At 49.0% G+C, this 14,507-nt stretch overlaps 2 protein-coding genes across 2 annotated transcripts in view; both read left to right on the forward strand.

Moving 5' to 3' along the window:
• Positions 1–4,283: 4,283 nt before the first annotated feature.
• Positions 4,284–10,145, forward strand: LOC132583392 (KRAB domain-containing protein 1-like). Its single transcript, XM_060255062.1, has 4 exons — positions 4,284–4,303; positions 6,636–6,762; positions 8,096–8,188; positions 10,087–10,145. Exons 1-4 carry the CDS (start codon positions 4,289–4,291, stop codon positions 10,143–10,145), a joined length of 294 nt encoding a protein of 97 aa, XP_060111045.1. The 5' UTR covers positions 4,284–4,288.
• A 2,241-nt stretch (positions 10,146–12,386) lies between these two features.
• LOC132583492 (zinc finger protein 721-like) overlaps positions 12,387–14,507 on the forward strand; it is a 33,174-nt gene continuing 31,053 nt past the window's right edge. The window contains 1 exon segment of the mRNA XM_060255155.1: positions 12,387–14,506. Within this exon segment, the coding sequence (XP_060111138.1) occupies positions 12,387–14,506 (2,120 nt within the window).

Here is a 14,507-nt window from a genome sequence, read left to right on the forward strand (position 1 = left end):
GTTGGCATCCACTCCACGAGTAGCGGGGAGGGGGATGTCCGGGCAGAGAGCCTAATTTTTCTGGGCTACAAGCCAAGGGCCAGGTGTTATCGTTTCTGCAATAGCAAAAGCAAGATAACACTTAGCAAGAGTGCCCAGTTCAATGAAGAAAGCAGCTGGCCAAGGTTGCGCTCCTTGCAGAAACAATTTGTCCTGCTGCCAAGTAGCGATAACGATGTTGGAGCGCAGCCCAGAACTCCAGCCCAGGAGGTGGAACCCAGTGGGGCTGGAGAAGGTGAGCCGAATGCTGGCACAGAGCCTGACGAGCAGAGTCAGGAGGCAGAGCCTCAAATGCAGGAACTGGAGGTAAAGTGTGAGAGTCAGGAGGTTCAACACCCAATTACAGGGGCAGAGCAACCAGCCCAGGAGGTGGGAACAGAGCAACCCGAAGAAGACAAAGCTGGTCCAAGCACAGGGCCACGGGTGTCTGCCAGGTCCACCAAAGGCCAACGTCCCGCTAGGTACAAGTGTCCCTATGTCACTCTGACTGTCAATCCAGACCCACCCGGATTTGAGGAAATGTTAAAAGAAAAGGCTAAGAAATGGAAAGCCTGGGTGGCAGAGTGCGAGGCAAGGGAGAAGGAGGCTGAAGCCAAGCGTCTGAAAGAGCTGGCTGAACAGGAACACGATGATGTGTTTTACAATCATGATGAGTTCCTGAACGAATTCCGGAAAGGGTTCCGAGCTACGTAAATATGAACTGTAATGTTGCTGGTGGACATGTATGTAAACTGTGTAAAGTGTTTTGGTGCACTGGGTTTAAATAGATTAGGAGGTGTGTTGGAGCAAGAATCTACATAAACCCAGTCTGACAGCTACAGTATGACAGCTGGTGATCTAGCTGCCAGGCTAGGTCACAGTGACCTGATCAGCAGACCGGCTTGAGCCGGCAGAAGCCAAGTGATGCAATCTGCTGAGTCAGCACGGCCAGGATTGGCTGCTTGGACTATATATGATCTGTGTGTGCATCACACAGGTCTCTCCCTGTGAGATGGTGGTTAGGCGAAGCACTTTGTCCGTGGAGGTGATATTGTATAGACTGCACAAGAGAGCACTTGTTGTGTATATATGTTAATACACCTTTTGGCACTAGTTGCACGTGTCTGCCTGATTTTCTTTCCTGAAGCCCTGTGTCGGGCAAGTCATCTCCCTCACTCTGCTACTCCCGCTCCGACAGGGAAGAACACTACAGATTTATACCCCGCCCTTCTCTCTGAATCAGAGTCTCAGAGCGGCTCACAATCTCCTTTACCTTCCTCCCCCACAACAGACACCCTGTGAGGGGGGTGGGGCTGAGAGGGCTCTCACAGCAGCTGCCCTTTCAAGGACAACCGCTGCCAGAGCTATGGCTGACCCAAGGCCATTCCAGCAGCTCCCGGTTCTCCCAGATAAGAGTCCACGCACTTAACCGCTACACCAGACTGGCTATAAAAGGTGCGCTATCCCTTTAAATTGATAGATCCAAGTGGGCAGCCTTGTTGGTCTGAAGCAGTTGAACAAAGCAGGAGTCAAGTGGAACCTTTAAGGCCAATCAGAAGTCTTAAGACCAACCAGAAATAAATAAAAATTGGTTGGTCTTAAAGGTGCCACTTGACTCCTGCTTTGTCGCTTTAAATGTGATGGCCACATCTCCCTTTGGAGTTCAGTCATGCTTGTCACAGCCTTGCTCCTGGCTCCACCCCCAAAGTCCCCAGATATTTCTTGAATTGGATTTGGCAGCCCTATCCTGGCCCCACCCCCAGAGTCTCCTGGCTCCACCCCCAGAGTCCCCAGATATTTCTTGAATTGGACTTGGCAACCCTATCCTGGCCCCCCCCCAAGTCTCCTGGCTCCACCCCCACTCTTCTGGCTCCACCCCCAGAGTCCCCAGATATTTCTTGAATTGGACTTGGCAACCCTATCCTGGCCCCCCCCCAAGTCTCCTGGCTCCACCCCCACTCTTCTGGCTCCACCCCCAGAGTCCCCAGATATTTCTTGAATTGGACTTGGCAACCCTATCCTGGCCCCACCCCCCAAAGTCTCCTGGCTCCACCCCCACTCTTCTGGCTCCACCCCCAAAGTCCCCAGATATTTCTTGAATTGGACTTGGCAACCCTATCCTGGCCCCACCCCCCAAAGTCTCCTGGCTCCACCCCCACTCTTCTGGCTCCACCCCCAAAGTCCCCAGATATTTCTTGAATTGGACTAGTGAACTCTAGTCACCAGCGTGGTCTGAAGCACCTTTTCTTTGGGGGGGGGGGAGTCCCAATTTTCAGGGAGGAAGTGGGCGCCACCTTAGACAGGAATTCCTACCTCCCGCCCCCTTTCCCTTCTCCTGTTGCAAAAAGAGCCCCAACTCCAAGGGTTAAAGAGAGTGAGACGCGCAGTCCTAGAGAGGTCAATGTTGGGGACTGGGGGAGCGGAGCCATTTCCTCTTCCGCCCCTTGCCTTGGAGCCCCTTTGAATCCCGGGCGGGACTCTGCTCCACCGGCTGGGAAGGGGTCAGGTGAGCTCCGAGAGGCTTTGGGTGGAGAGGTGGGGAACTGGGTTGGGGGCTGCAATGCAAGACCCAAAGCAGAGGGAGAGGAGGGGAGGGGGTGCAGCAGGGGCTGAAAGAGAGCCCCCCCCCATTTCTTCCTTGCCTCCCTGGGGAGAAGCCCCCCCCCCCCACACACACACTCCTGTCCCAGGAGAGCCGCTTCTCCCCTTTGCGCGGAGCCACGTGGTCCCTGCAGCCGACTGGAGCGCAGGATCCGAATGCGGCACTTTGAGGGGTTGGAGGAAGTGCAAGTGGCTTCCAGAAGCACATTTTAGGAAGGCGGTGGGGGATGAGCAGGAGGGTGAGCTCTCCTCCCCACAGGTGATTTGCTGTGGCTTGGATGCTTCGGGGAGTTCATTGTTCCCACTTCCACACAGCACCTGCAGCGCTTGGGTATCTGCCGGGGTTTCCCTTGGCTTTTCTGCCATCTTGCCCAAAGCAGCTTTGGGGTGAAGTTGAATTTGGCAAGGAAGGCGGGATGGCTGCCGTTTCAAACCCCCTAACAGCAGCAGTTTTTCCTTCTTGGGGTCGAGGTGTGTGAGTCAGTTTTGTTTTTGTTTTAATTTGCAAGGTGACCGGTGTATCTGTGTAGCCACAAGACTCTCTGGCTGTACAGATATATTCACATAGAATGGATGGCTTTTAAAACACTGGAACAGCCCACTCTGCAGAGAGTTTGCAAAAAGCAGGGAAACCCTGTCGCAGTGGGATAAGATGATGGGTTGGACAGAATTCTTTTGTGCTTAAAATTTTCTCCCGCTTTTTCCATGCGTGGATTCAGAGTAGGTTCCCTTGAGACGGCAGGCGGGGGAACGTTTTTGAGAGGCTCCCCTCTGCTAAAAGCTCCCTGCTACAAAAAGCATTCTGGTCAACCCAGGGAGAGTTCAAAATCTTATTCCTTGCGGGGCTAGTTTTCTGTGTGCGGGGAGAAATTAATTCTAAGCCGGCATCTGTCACCTTTTAGTCAGGCTCTCCATCTCATCCCTATAGGGTTCCCTCACACCATTCCCCACACACTCTCCTAAAAACGGGGGGCGGGGTGGGGGAGGGCAGGCAGGAGTGTCATGGCCTCCCTCAGATGGGAAAAAGGCAGGGAAGGGGACTCATCTCCCAGAAAGGGGTTGATAGAGTTTGCGAGGAAGCCTTTCCAGGGGATGAGGGAGATGGATAAATAAGGAAGGTAAGATCCCCCCCCCCCCCCTGTCCCGAATGGCTGGTTGAAGGGATAGATTGGGGGACCAAACACTCCTGAGAGATCAAATCCAGTATCTTGAATGGTGCCCTGAATCCAGACCGGAAAAAGGTTAGAACGTAAGAGAAGCCATGTTGGATCAGGCCAGTGGCCCATCCAGTTGAACACTCTGTGTCACATAAGAACATAAGAGAAGCCATGTTGGATCAGGCCAGTGGCCCATCCAGTTGAACACTCTGTGTCACATAAGAACATAAGAGAAGCCCTGTTGCATCAGGCCAGTGGCCCATCCAGTTGAACACTCTGTGTCACAGTGGCCAAAAAAACCCAGGTTTGCTCCAAGAAGAGGCACAGAAAATGTGTGAGAAGCAAAAATGGATTTCCACCCTCTTTCTTTCTTTCTTTCTTTCTTTCTTTCTTTCTTTCTTTCTTTCTTTCTTTCTTTCTTTCTTTCTTTCTTTCTTCTAGGCAGGCAAGAAAAGCCTCCTTTGATGCCTCCTCCGCCATTTCCTGTGTGTGCTGAAGGAAAAAGGGCCACCATGCAGCCAGCTCAGGTATGAGGGGAGAACATAAGAGAAGCCATGTTGGATCAAGCCAGTGGCCCATCCAGTCCAACACTCTGTGTCACATAAGAACATAAGAGAAGCCATGTTGGATCAGGTCAGTGGCCCATCCAGTCCAACACTCTGTGTCACACAGTGGCCAAAACCCAGGGGCCATCAGGAGGTCTACCAGTGGGGCCAGGACACGAGAAGCCCTCCCACTGTTGCCCCCCCTGCAAGCACCCAGGATCACTGTGGAGATGTGGCAGACAGTAGGGATACTTCCTTCTCCATTGTGACACTCAGAGGAGCGGGAATTCTAGCGTTCTTTGCTGGGAAGGCAGAAATTCAGTCACCCCCTGTCTAGAATGGGTTTTTATTGATTATATTACAAATGTCAGGATTCCCTTATCTGCTAAAATCTGTCTCTTAAACGTTTGGGATGATTTTGAGATTCCTGTTTTAAAGGAGGAGTTAATTTCTCTGCTGCTTAACGTGGCTAAGTTCGCTATAGCCTTGCTTTGGCAATTAAAGGCATGCTCTTCCATAGACGTTTGGTTGAATAAATGTCGGGAGCGGTGTTTCCTCTAAGCTGAGTTAGCGTAAGGTAGCTCATGGATTTTTAGCCTCCAGCTCACAGATTTTTGCCTCAGCTCAGGAAAGATGACCCCAGAACACAATCATACCATACCATACCATACCAAACCTTTAATGGCATAATAGATTCAGATAAAAATACACAGAATATAAAAATTTAAACATTGGAGATAAAATCAAAATAAAACCGAGCTTACAGATACATTCAAACATGGTCAGAATTAAATTTAAGGATGTCAGCCAGAAATTTTGCCACAGCCTCACTAACCACCCCCTCAGTATCACTCAATAAATAATAACAGGGTGGCAGAATAGACAAATCTGGAGAAAAAGAAAGCTTGCCAAATAAATCTTTACGGAGGTTATGGTAAAAAGAACAATCAAGCAATATATGCTGGATTGAGTCAGGGGTATTCGCTCCACAGGAGCAAAGTCTGTCGGCTAAAGGGACTCGCTGATATCTCCCTTGTAAAACTTTGGAGGGAAACGCGTTTAGTCTGGCCAACATAAATGCCCTGCGATGACTTGGAGTGGTTAGGTCTGATAGATAATTGGGCATTTTGCCACAAAAAGCATAAAGACCTAAGGAAGCTGGAGAGCAAGTATAAGGGAGAGTTGGCCGTAATTTCGTTTCCTCCAATTCCCACAGTCTCAGTTTAATACATCTGAAGATATATGACACAATCATTTATGAAGCAACTCACAACTTTACAGCCAGTAGCTCACAAAGTAGACTTTTTGCTCACACGTCTCTGCAGCGTAGAGGGAACATTGGTTGGGAGTACTTTCTTTTAGGTAAAGTCACTTCTAATTTGGATGGTAGGAGGTCCTTAAAACAGAGGCCTAATATTTTAGTAAAGTGGTCCCCTTTTCTGGGTTATTTTTCACATGGAAATTTTGGTCCAGGTGACAACGACTGTAGATTTATACCCCGCCCTTCTCTCTGAATCAGAGACTCAGAGCGGCTTACAGTCTCCTATATCTTCTCCCCCCACGATAGACACCCTGTGAGGTAGGTGGGGCTGAGAGGGCTCTCACAGCAGCTGCCCTTTCAAGGACAACTCCTGAGATAGCTATGGCTGACCCAAGGCCATTCCAGCAGCTGTAAGTGGAGGAGTGGGGAATCAAACCCGATTCTCCCAGATAAGGGTCCACACACTTAACCACTATAGCAAATTGGTTCTCCAGTTTGGGGTAGTGAGATGAACACAGATGAGCAATGTATGCTGGTTTGGAATTAGTTTGTTCTACTTGATTATTGTTCGTAACCTGGGTTTCTTTAGGGTTTTGTGGGTTTTTTGGTGACTGGGTGGGTTTGATCTTGTCTATAATTCGGTGGATGATTCCGTGTGTATCTCTGTATTTTGAAATAAACTTGTTTCATTTTTTTTAAGTGTTTTTTTCGAGAAGCAACAGAATTAGAAACAGTGCTTTTGATTGGGCTCAACTCCAAAAGTCTCTGTATCGATTCTGAATTTCCCACAGAAACCTATTTGGTCCTTTATCCTATGGACCTCTCTGGCCTCTTTCTCACAAGGCTGCTAGCCCAATACAACGGAGGACAGCCCCTCTGGTTCCAAGATGCCCCCAAGGGGGGCTGATGCGGGGGGAGGTGTCCCCATGGGGCTCTTCTCCTCACCTCTTCGTGCTGCTCTTCCACTGTGAATCGACTCTCTCTGTTTCTGGCTTCCCCCCTCCGGACCAGCTTTCCGGTGAGGTAAAAAATGCCTCCTTCTCCTTCTTGCAGGCGGGGGTGTCCTTCGAAGAGGTGGCCGTGATTTTCACCCCGGGGGAGTGGAGCCTGCTGCGCCCAGCCCAGAGAGCTCTGTACAAGGAAGTCATGCTGGAGAATTATGGGAACGTGGCCTCTCTCAGTAAGTATCCTTTTCTCTTTCTTGCTGTGAGGAGTGACTGTGAGGTGTTTCTTAGGGAGGAAGGAGGAGGTCAGGCTGCCTGCCCTGGTCCCATTGGTGGTCTCTGCCCCCCCCCCCCGCTCTCCTCCCTCTGGTGTGGGGAGGGTTCTGTGCTCTCCTTGCAGAGAGGGAGCCCCTGCCTGGCACTTCTGAGCCTGAACCTCCTGAGTGGGCATCGGAAGAGGTGCCGAGGGAGTCCTGGGCTGGAAATGGGGGGCAATTTAAGCAGGGGGTTTCCTCCAGGCTGGGCCTGGGCTGAGATGAGGCTGTGGAAGGAACTCTGCTGTCTCTGCTGTCATTTCAGTCCTCATCCGGCCTTTCCATCTCAGACAGGCCCAGAAATGCTAGTGTAATGTCAGCAGGCCTCTGGTTGTCTAGGGCCTCAGTCACCAGGGGTGGAATTCTAGCAGCAGCTCCTTTGCATATTAGGCCACACCCCTCTGATGTAGCCAGTCCTCCACAGCCCCACAATTCTGTCGTGGAGTGGCTATGAATGTGACATAATTGGGCATCTTAATCCTTTCAGATTTTAGGAATCGTTGAATTCGGAATGACCTGAGTGGATATTTTTTTTAAGTGTTTTGAGTGCCAGCTGCCTTTTATATATTTCTGTCTGTCTTGTCTCCAGGACGACAACTCTTTTAAAAGAATGCTATTGCTACTCTGTGGGAAAATGCTGCACCGCCCCTCCCCCTGCAGTCTGTGCATGCAGAGGCTGAGGTCCCAAGAGGCCAGTTGGGTGGACGTGTGCGCAGGGCCTTTTTGGTCTGGGCCCCTGCCTGGTGGAATCAACTCCCAATGGAGATCCGGTCTCTGCGGGACTTATCAAGGTTTTGCAGGCTCTGTAAGACGGAGCTCTTCCACCAGGCTTTTAAATAATCCAGCGGGCGTCCTTTGAAAGTCATCCCTTCCCCCAGCATTTCACCATTACGGTGTTACGTTATGCTTCTAGCCATCAGCCGCATGCTGTTTACCGCCTATGTCTGTAAGATTGTTTGCTCCACTGCTCCTGTTTTGCAATGCCTGTTGTTATGATATTCTTTTAACTCTATTGTTTTATTGTTGGAAGCCGCCCTGAGCCCCCTTGCGGGACGGGGCAGGGTATAAATCTAAAAATTAAACTAAATTGAGTGAGTGAGGGATGAGTCTTGACCCCATACTGTACTCCATCCCAACCCTGTTAGTTGCCTGTCGGGTGTTTCTGGAGGGGCAGTCCATAAGACTTGGAATGGTTGAATTGATGGGCACACAGAAGAGGTCTAATCTTTTGTTCCCCCCGCCCTCTTATAAACAGGACCTCTGATGGCCAAACCTGACCTGATATCCCAGCTGGAAGAAGAGGAAGGGCTGTTTCTCGTGGGGTGTGATGAAGAGGCAGAACTGGCAGGTAGGGGCTGAAGAGATCTGTCCTGGGACTGTGCGTTGCCTGGGCTCCCTTGGAACGGCTGGTGACTTTCTGTGACCTTGATAAGAACATAAGAGAAGCCATGTTGGATCAGGCCAGTGGCCCATCCAGTCCAACACTGTGTGTCACATAAGAACATAAGAGAAGCCCTGTTGGATCAGGCCAGTGGCCCATCCAGTCCAGCACTCTGTGTCACATAAGAACATAAGAGAAGCCATGTTGGATCAGGCCAGTGGCCCATCCAGTCCAACACTCTGTGTCACATAAGAGAAGCCATGTTGGATCAGGCCAATGGCCATCCAGTCCAACACTCTGTGTCACATAAGAACATAAGAGAAGCCATGTTGGATCAGGCCAGTGGCCCATCCAGTCCAACACTCTGTGTCACATAAGAGAAGCCATGTTGGATCAGGCCAATGGCCATCCAGTCCAACACTCTGTGTCACATAAGAACATAAGAGAAGCCATGTTGGATCAGGCCAGTGGCCCATCCAGTCCAACACTCTGTGTCACATAAGAGAAGCCATGTTGGATCAGGCCAATGGCCATCCAGTCCAACACTCTGTGTCATATAAGAACATAAGAGAAGCCATGTTGGATCAGGCCAATGGCCCATCCAGTCCAACACTTTGTGTCACATAAGAACATAAGAGAAGCCATGTTGGATCAGGCCAATGGCCATCCAGTCCAACACTCTGTGTCATATAAGAACATAAGAGAAGCCATGTTGGATCAGGCCAATGGCCATCCAGTCCAACACTCTGTGTCACATAAGAACATAAGAGAAGCCATGTTGGGTCAGGCCAGTGGCCCATCCAGTCCAACACTCTGTGTCACATAAGAACATAAGAGAAGCCATGTTGGATCAGGCCAATGGCCATCCAGTCCAACACTCTGTGTCATATAAGAACATAAGAGAAGCCATGTTGGATCAGGCCAGTGGCCCCTCCAGTCCAACACTCTGTGTCACATAAGAACATAAGAGAAGCCATGTTGGATCAGGCCAATGGCCCCTCCAGTCCAACACTCTGTGTCACATAAGAACAGAAGAGAAGTCATGTTGGATCAGGCCCGTCCAGTCCAGGCCCGTCCAGTCCAGTCCAGCACTCTGTCACACAGAGTGGCCAAAAAAACCAAGTGGGGGGAACATTTAAGCTTCCAAGACATTCAGTTTCTGACTCAAGAGTATAATTTCTGTTAAAAAGGGATTTCAAAGGGAGATGAAGAAAGAAGAAGAAGAAGATATTGGATTTATATCCTGCCCTCCACTCCGAAGAGTCCCCGAGCGGCTCACAATCTCCTTTACCTTCCTCCCCCACAACAGACACCCTGTGAGGTGGGTGGGGCTGGAGAGGGCTCTCACAGCAGCTGCCCTTTCAAGGACAACTTCTGCCAGAGCTATGGCTGACCCAAGGCCATTCCAGCAGCTGCAAGTGGAGGAGTGGGGAATCAAACCCGGTTCTCCCAGATAAGAGTCCACACACTTAACCACTACACCAAAGAGACTGCCGAATGGCACCTGATAATGAAGGACTGAATTGACCCCGAGGTTCCCTGTCTCATTACCAAGGCCTGCTTTTGTCCTTTCAGAAGAAAAGAGCCAACAACGGTGTATGCAGAAAAAATAAAATCCAAAATCTTTAGTCTCTGTGTCAGTTTCTCTGTTATATATGCAGACACCACATCACAGCGTAGAAAATGATCTCATTCGCAAGGAAAGGTTCCACTGCAAGAGTCTCATGTAAAATTTTAGTCTGGTGTAAAAAATTTCGCTGCATGCATACTGAAAATGTTTGCTTCGTTCTGACAATTTTGCTTCATACAGAAGATTTTTGCTCGATACTGCTTTTTATTAAGGAGCGTTGTGCTTTATGGAACAGATGGGCTCTGGAAAAAGCATTGTTACGCGAAACGTGGTCCTGAGTCGACTGACACGTAAAGAGAGCCTTTGCCTTTGGAGGCAGATGTCTTCAGGGGACTACAGGATTCAACGCAGAAATCCTGGCAGAGTTTTATACGAGACTGTGTGTCCCATATGACCTTTTGTATATGAACTTGGATGTCCTCAGTGAAGGTCTTATTCTTGCAGTGGAACCTTTCCTTGAGAATGAAATTATTTTCCACTGTGGGATGTGGTGTCTGTATATATAATAGAGAAGTTGACACAGATAGTAAAAAAAAAGTATTTTGTTTATTTTTCTGCATACACAGCTGTTTGCTCTTTTCTTTGGTTCCGTACTGCAGGGGTGGCCAATGGTAGCTCTCTAGATGTTTTTTGCCTACAACTTCCATCAGCCCCAGCCGCCATGGCCAATGGCTGGGGCTGATGGGAGTTGTAGGCAAAAAACATCTGGAGAGTTACTGTTGGCCACCCCTGCTTACTGTGTTGCCACTTGTTTCATCCATGCTATTGTCCTTTGGCATCTGAAATCAAGAAAAAGGGACTCGCGGCTATTTCTAGAGGAGTGAGCAGGGGCTCTCAAAAGCTCATGGCCTTCACAAATGTTGTTAGGTGCCACTGGGCTCTTCTTCCTTGCCACTAAGAAAGATTGCAAAGCGTCCTGTTAGGTTTATTTCCCCCCCACCCACCCCACCTTCATCTGTTTAAACTGGAGAGTGAAATAAAGTGTTGATTTCAGACAGGGCAAAAGGCACTCAGCACTAACGATGATGGGAAAGGAAAGGAAAGCTCCCCTGTGCAAGCACCAGTCGTTTCCGCCACCGGGGTGATGTTGCTTTCACAACGTTTTCACGGCAGACTTTTTTGCGGGGTGGTTTGCCGTTGCCTTCCCCAGTCGACGATGATGACAGCAAAACAATTTTAAAAAGCAAAGGAGGAGGGAAGGAAGGCAGCCAGGGAGGTGGGAGCGGAGAAAGAGAGACATATTGAGCTGGAATATATGGAACCATAAAAGTCTTTTAAATACTTAGCCATCAAATTCCAGATATTAAACTGTAGTTCCGAAGGAAGAAGAAGCAGAAGAATTGCAGATTTATACCCTGCCCTTCTCTCTGAATCAGAGACTCAGAGTGGCTCACAATCTCCTTTACCTTCCTCCCCAACAACAGACACCCTGTGAGGTGGATGGGGCTGGAGAGGACTTCCACAGCAGCTGCCCTTTCAAGGACAATCTCTGCCAGAGCTATGGCTGACCCAAGGCCGTTCCAGCAGGTGCAAGTGGAAGAGTGGGGAACCAAACTCGGTTCTCCCAGATAAGAGTCTGCACACTTAACCTCTTAACCACTACTGTGTCAGTATTTTTAGTCTGTTGCTATAAAATAGGGCCGGTGCATGGGGTTCTGCTGCCTGAGGCAGAACCCTGATGCGCACCCACCCCACTCTCATGGTGGAAAAGTCACCCAGAGGTGACGTCATCACGATGGTCACTGAAACACAGTTTCTGGGCACTGAGGGACCGGGGGAGTTCCTCCGATCCCACAGCGGCCAGAAAGGACATGTGGCGCTCCAAGTTCGGAGAGGGCCAAGGCCTGAAGAGTGCCATTGTTTCTGGGCGCTATGGGGTCAGGGGAGTTCCTCCAATACCTCAGTGCCCTGAGAGAATGCGCTGCGCAGTCAGACCTCGCTGCTCTCCGAGTTCAGAGAGCGCTGAGGCTTGATTACAAAACGTCGTTCTTTCTGGGCACTGGGGGGTCTGGGGAGTTCCGCCGACCCCTCGGTGCTCAGAAAGAACAGACGGCGCATTCAGGCCTTAGCTCTCTCTGAGTTTGGAGAGCGCCAAGGCCTGAAAGCGCCATTGTTTCTGGGTGCATTCACAGGAAAACCTCAACCTAACTAGGGCTTCAAGTGTCCTAAAATAAAACGTTACTGGTAATCAAGGAGACACACCACGGGAATCAAATTACTCTCTCTTCTGCCTCCGGGATCCCTCCAACTCTCTCTCCCTCTCCCAAAAACGGGATCCGCAGTCAGCCAATGGAGGGAACAAGCTTGGATTCGAATCTCGTTCACGCGAAGTAGGAGAGAGATTTGGGAAAAAGTAGCCCTGGGTAAAGAAGTGAGAACAGCCGGTTGCTTGTGGGAAGGATTAAAGCCCTGCAGGGGCTGGAGGCAACCTGTGTGCAGCATCACTGACATTCCTGCTTTAGGTGCTACTGGAGTAGGTACTTGTGGAAAGTGTCATGTTCTCATGCCAGGTATCTTTTTCTTTCAGCAGGAGACATGTGGCAGTCAGTGAATGGAGCAGAAGAACACCAATTGATGGGGAAAGAGGATATACAGTCACATGCAAAAAATAAGTTTGAAGATTTGGATGCACCCAGGAAGGAGGAGGGAAAACACCCACCAAAAGAGAAAAATAATTCCAGTCCTACACAGAGGGATGACTCCGTACAGCAAAACGTATGTCAAGGAGACACCAGGAAAGAGTGCACTGCAAGCAGGGGAAATTACACTGAAGTATCTGTTATTAATACTCAACCAAAGATGTTTAACAAAAAGAAAATATATAAATGGCAGGTGTGCGGGAAAAGCTTCAGTCACAGTGGAAACCTCACTTCCCATCGAAGAATTCACAGAGAGAAGAAACCATTCAAATGCCTGGAGTGCAGGAAAAGCTTCACTTACAGTTCCAGTCTTACTTCCCATCGAAGAATTCACACAGGGGAGAAACCATATAAATGCCTGGAGTGTGGGAAAAGCTTCAGAAAGAGTTCCCATCTTAGTTCTCATCGAAAAACTCACGCAGGGGAGAAACCATACAAATGCCTGGAGTGTGGGAAAAGCTTCACTCAGATTTCTAATCTTAGTTCTCATCGAAAAACTCACACAGATGAGAAGCCATACAAATGCCTGGAGTGTGAGAAAAGCTTCAGGAAGAGTTCCCATCTCAGTACCCATCAAAAAACTCACACAGGGGAGAAGTCATTCAAATGCCTGGAGTGTGAGAAAAGCTTCAGGTTCGGTGCTGAACTTACTTCCCATCAAAGAATTAACACAGGAGAGAAACCATATAAATGCCTGGAATGCGGGAAAAGCTTCACTCTGAGTTCCAGTCTTACTTCCCATCAAAGAAATCACACAGGGGAGAAAACATACAAATGCCTGGAGTGTGGGAAAAGCTTCAGAAAGAGTTCTAGTCTTACTTCCCATCAACGAATTCACACAGGGGAGAAACCATACAAATGTCTGGAGTGTGGGAAAAGATTCAGTCAGAGTTCCAGTCTTACTTCCCATCGAAGAATTCACACAGCGGAGAAATCATATAAATGCCTGGTGTGTGGGAAAAGATTCAATCAGAGTTCCAGTCTTACTTCCCATCGAAGAATTCACACAGCGGAGAAACCATACACATGCCTGGAGTGCGGGAAAAGCTTTACTTACACTTCCAGTCTTACTTCCCATCGAAGAATTCACACAGGGGAGAAACCATACAAATGCCTGGAGTGTGAGAAAAGCTTCAGAAAGAGTTCCCATCTTACTTCCCATCAAAGAATTCACACAGGGGAGAAGTCATACAAATGCCTGGAGTGTGAGAAAAGCTTCAGGTTCGGTGCTGAACTTACTTCCCATCAAAGAATTCACACAGGAGAGAAACCATATAAATGCCTGGAATGCGGGAAAAGCTTCACTCTGAGTTCCAGTCTTACTTCCCATCAAAGAATTCACACGGGGGAGAAACCATACAAATGCCTGGAGTGTGGGAAAAGCTTCACTCAGAGTTCCAGTCTTACTTCCCATCGAAGAATTCACACAGCGGAGACACCATACACATGCCTGGAATGCGGGAAAAGCTTCACTCAGAGTTCTAGTCTTACTTCCCATCGAAGAATTCACACAGGGGAGAAACCATACAAATGCCTGGAGTGTGGGAAAAGCTTCACTCAAAGTTTTAAACTTACTTCCCATCGAAGAATTCACACAGGGGAGAAACCATACAAATGCCTGGAGTGTGGGAAAAGCTTCACTCAGAGTTCCAGTCTTACTTCCCATCGAAGAATTCACACAGCGGAGACACCATACACATGCCTGGAATGCGGGAAAAGCTTCACTCAGAGTTCTAGTCTTACTTCCCATCGAAGAATTCACACAGGGGAGAAACCATACAAATGCCTGGAGTGTGGGAAAAGCTTCACTCAAAGTTTTAAACTTACTTCCCATCGAAGAATTCACACAGGGGAGAAACCATACAAATGCCTGGAGTGTGGGAAAAGCTTCACTCAGAGTTCCAGTCTTACTTCCCATCGAAGAATTCACACAGCGGAGAAACCATACACATGCCTGGAGTGCGGGAAAAGCTTTACTTACAGTTCCAGTCTTACTTCCCATCGAAGAATTCACATG

This window comes from Heteronotia binoei, chromosome 1 (assembly GCF_032191835.1).
Source record: "Heteronotia binoei isolate CCM8104 ecotype False Entrance Well chromosome 1, APGP_CSIRO_Hbin_v1, whole genome shotgun sequence".
In the NCBI taxonomy this organism is placed as follows: Eukaryota; Metazoa; Chordata; class Lepidosauria; order Squamata; family Gekkonidae; genus Heteronotia; species Heteronotia binoei.

Excerpts from the sequence above, each read along its gene's own strand:
- LOC132583392 (XM_060255062.1), top strand. Across the intron at positions 6,763-8,095 it reads TGGGAACGTGGCCTCTCTCA|GACCTCTGATGGCCAAACCT; the intron begins GTAAGTATCCTT and ends TCTTATAAACAG. Across the intron at positions 8,189-10,086 it reads TGAAGAGGCAGAACTGGCAG|ATGGGCTCTGGAAAAAGCAT; the intron begins GTAGGGGCTGAA and ends TTTATGGAACAG.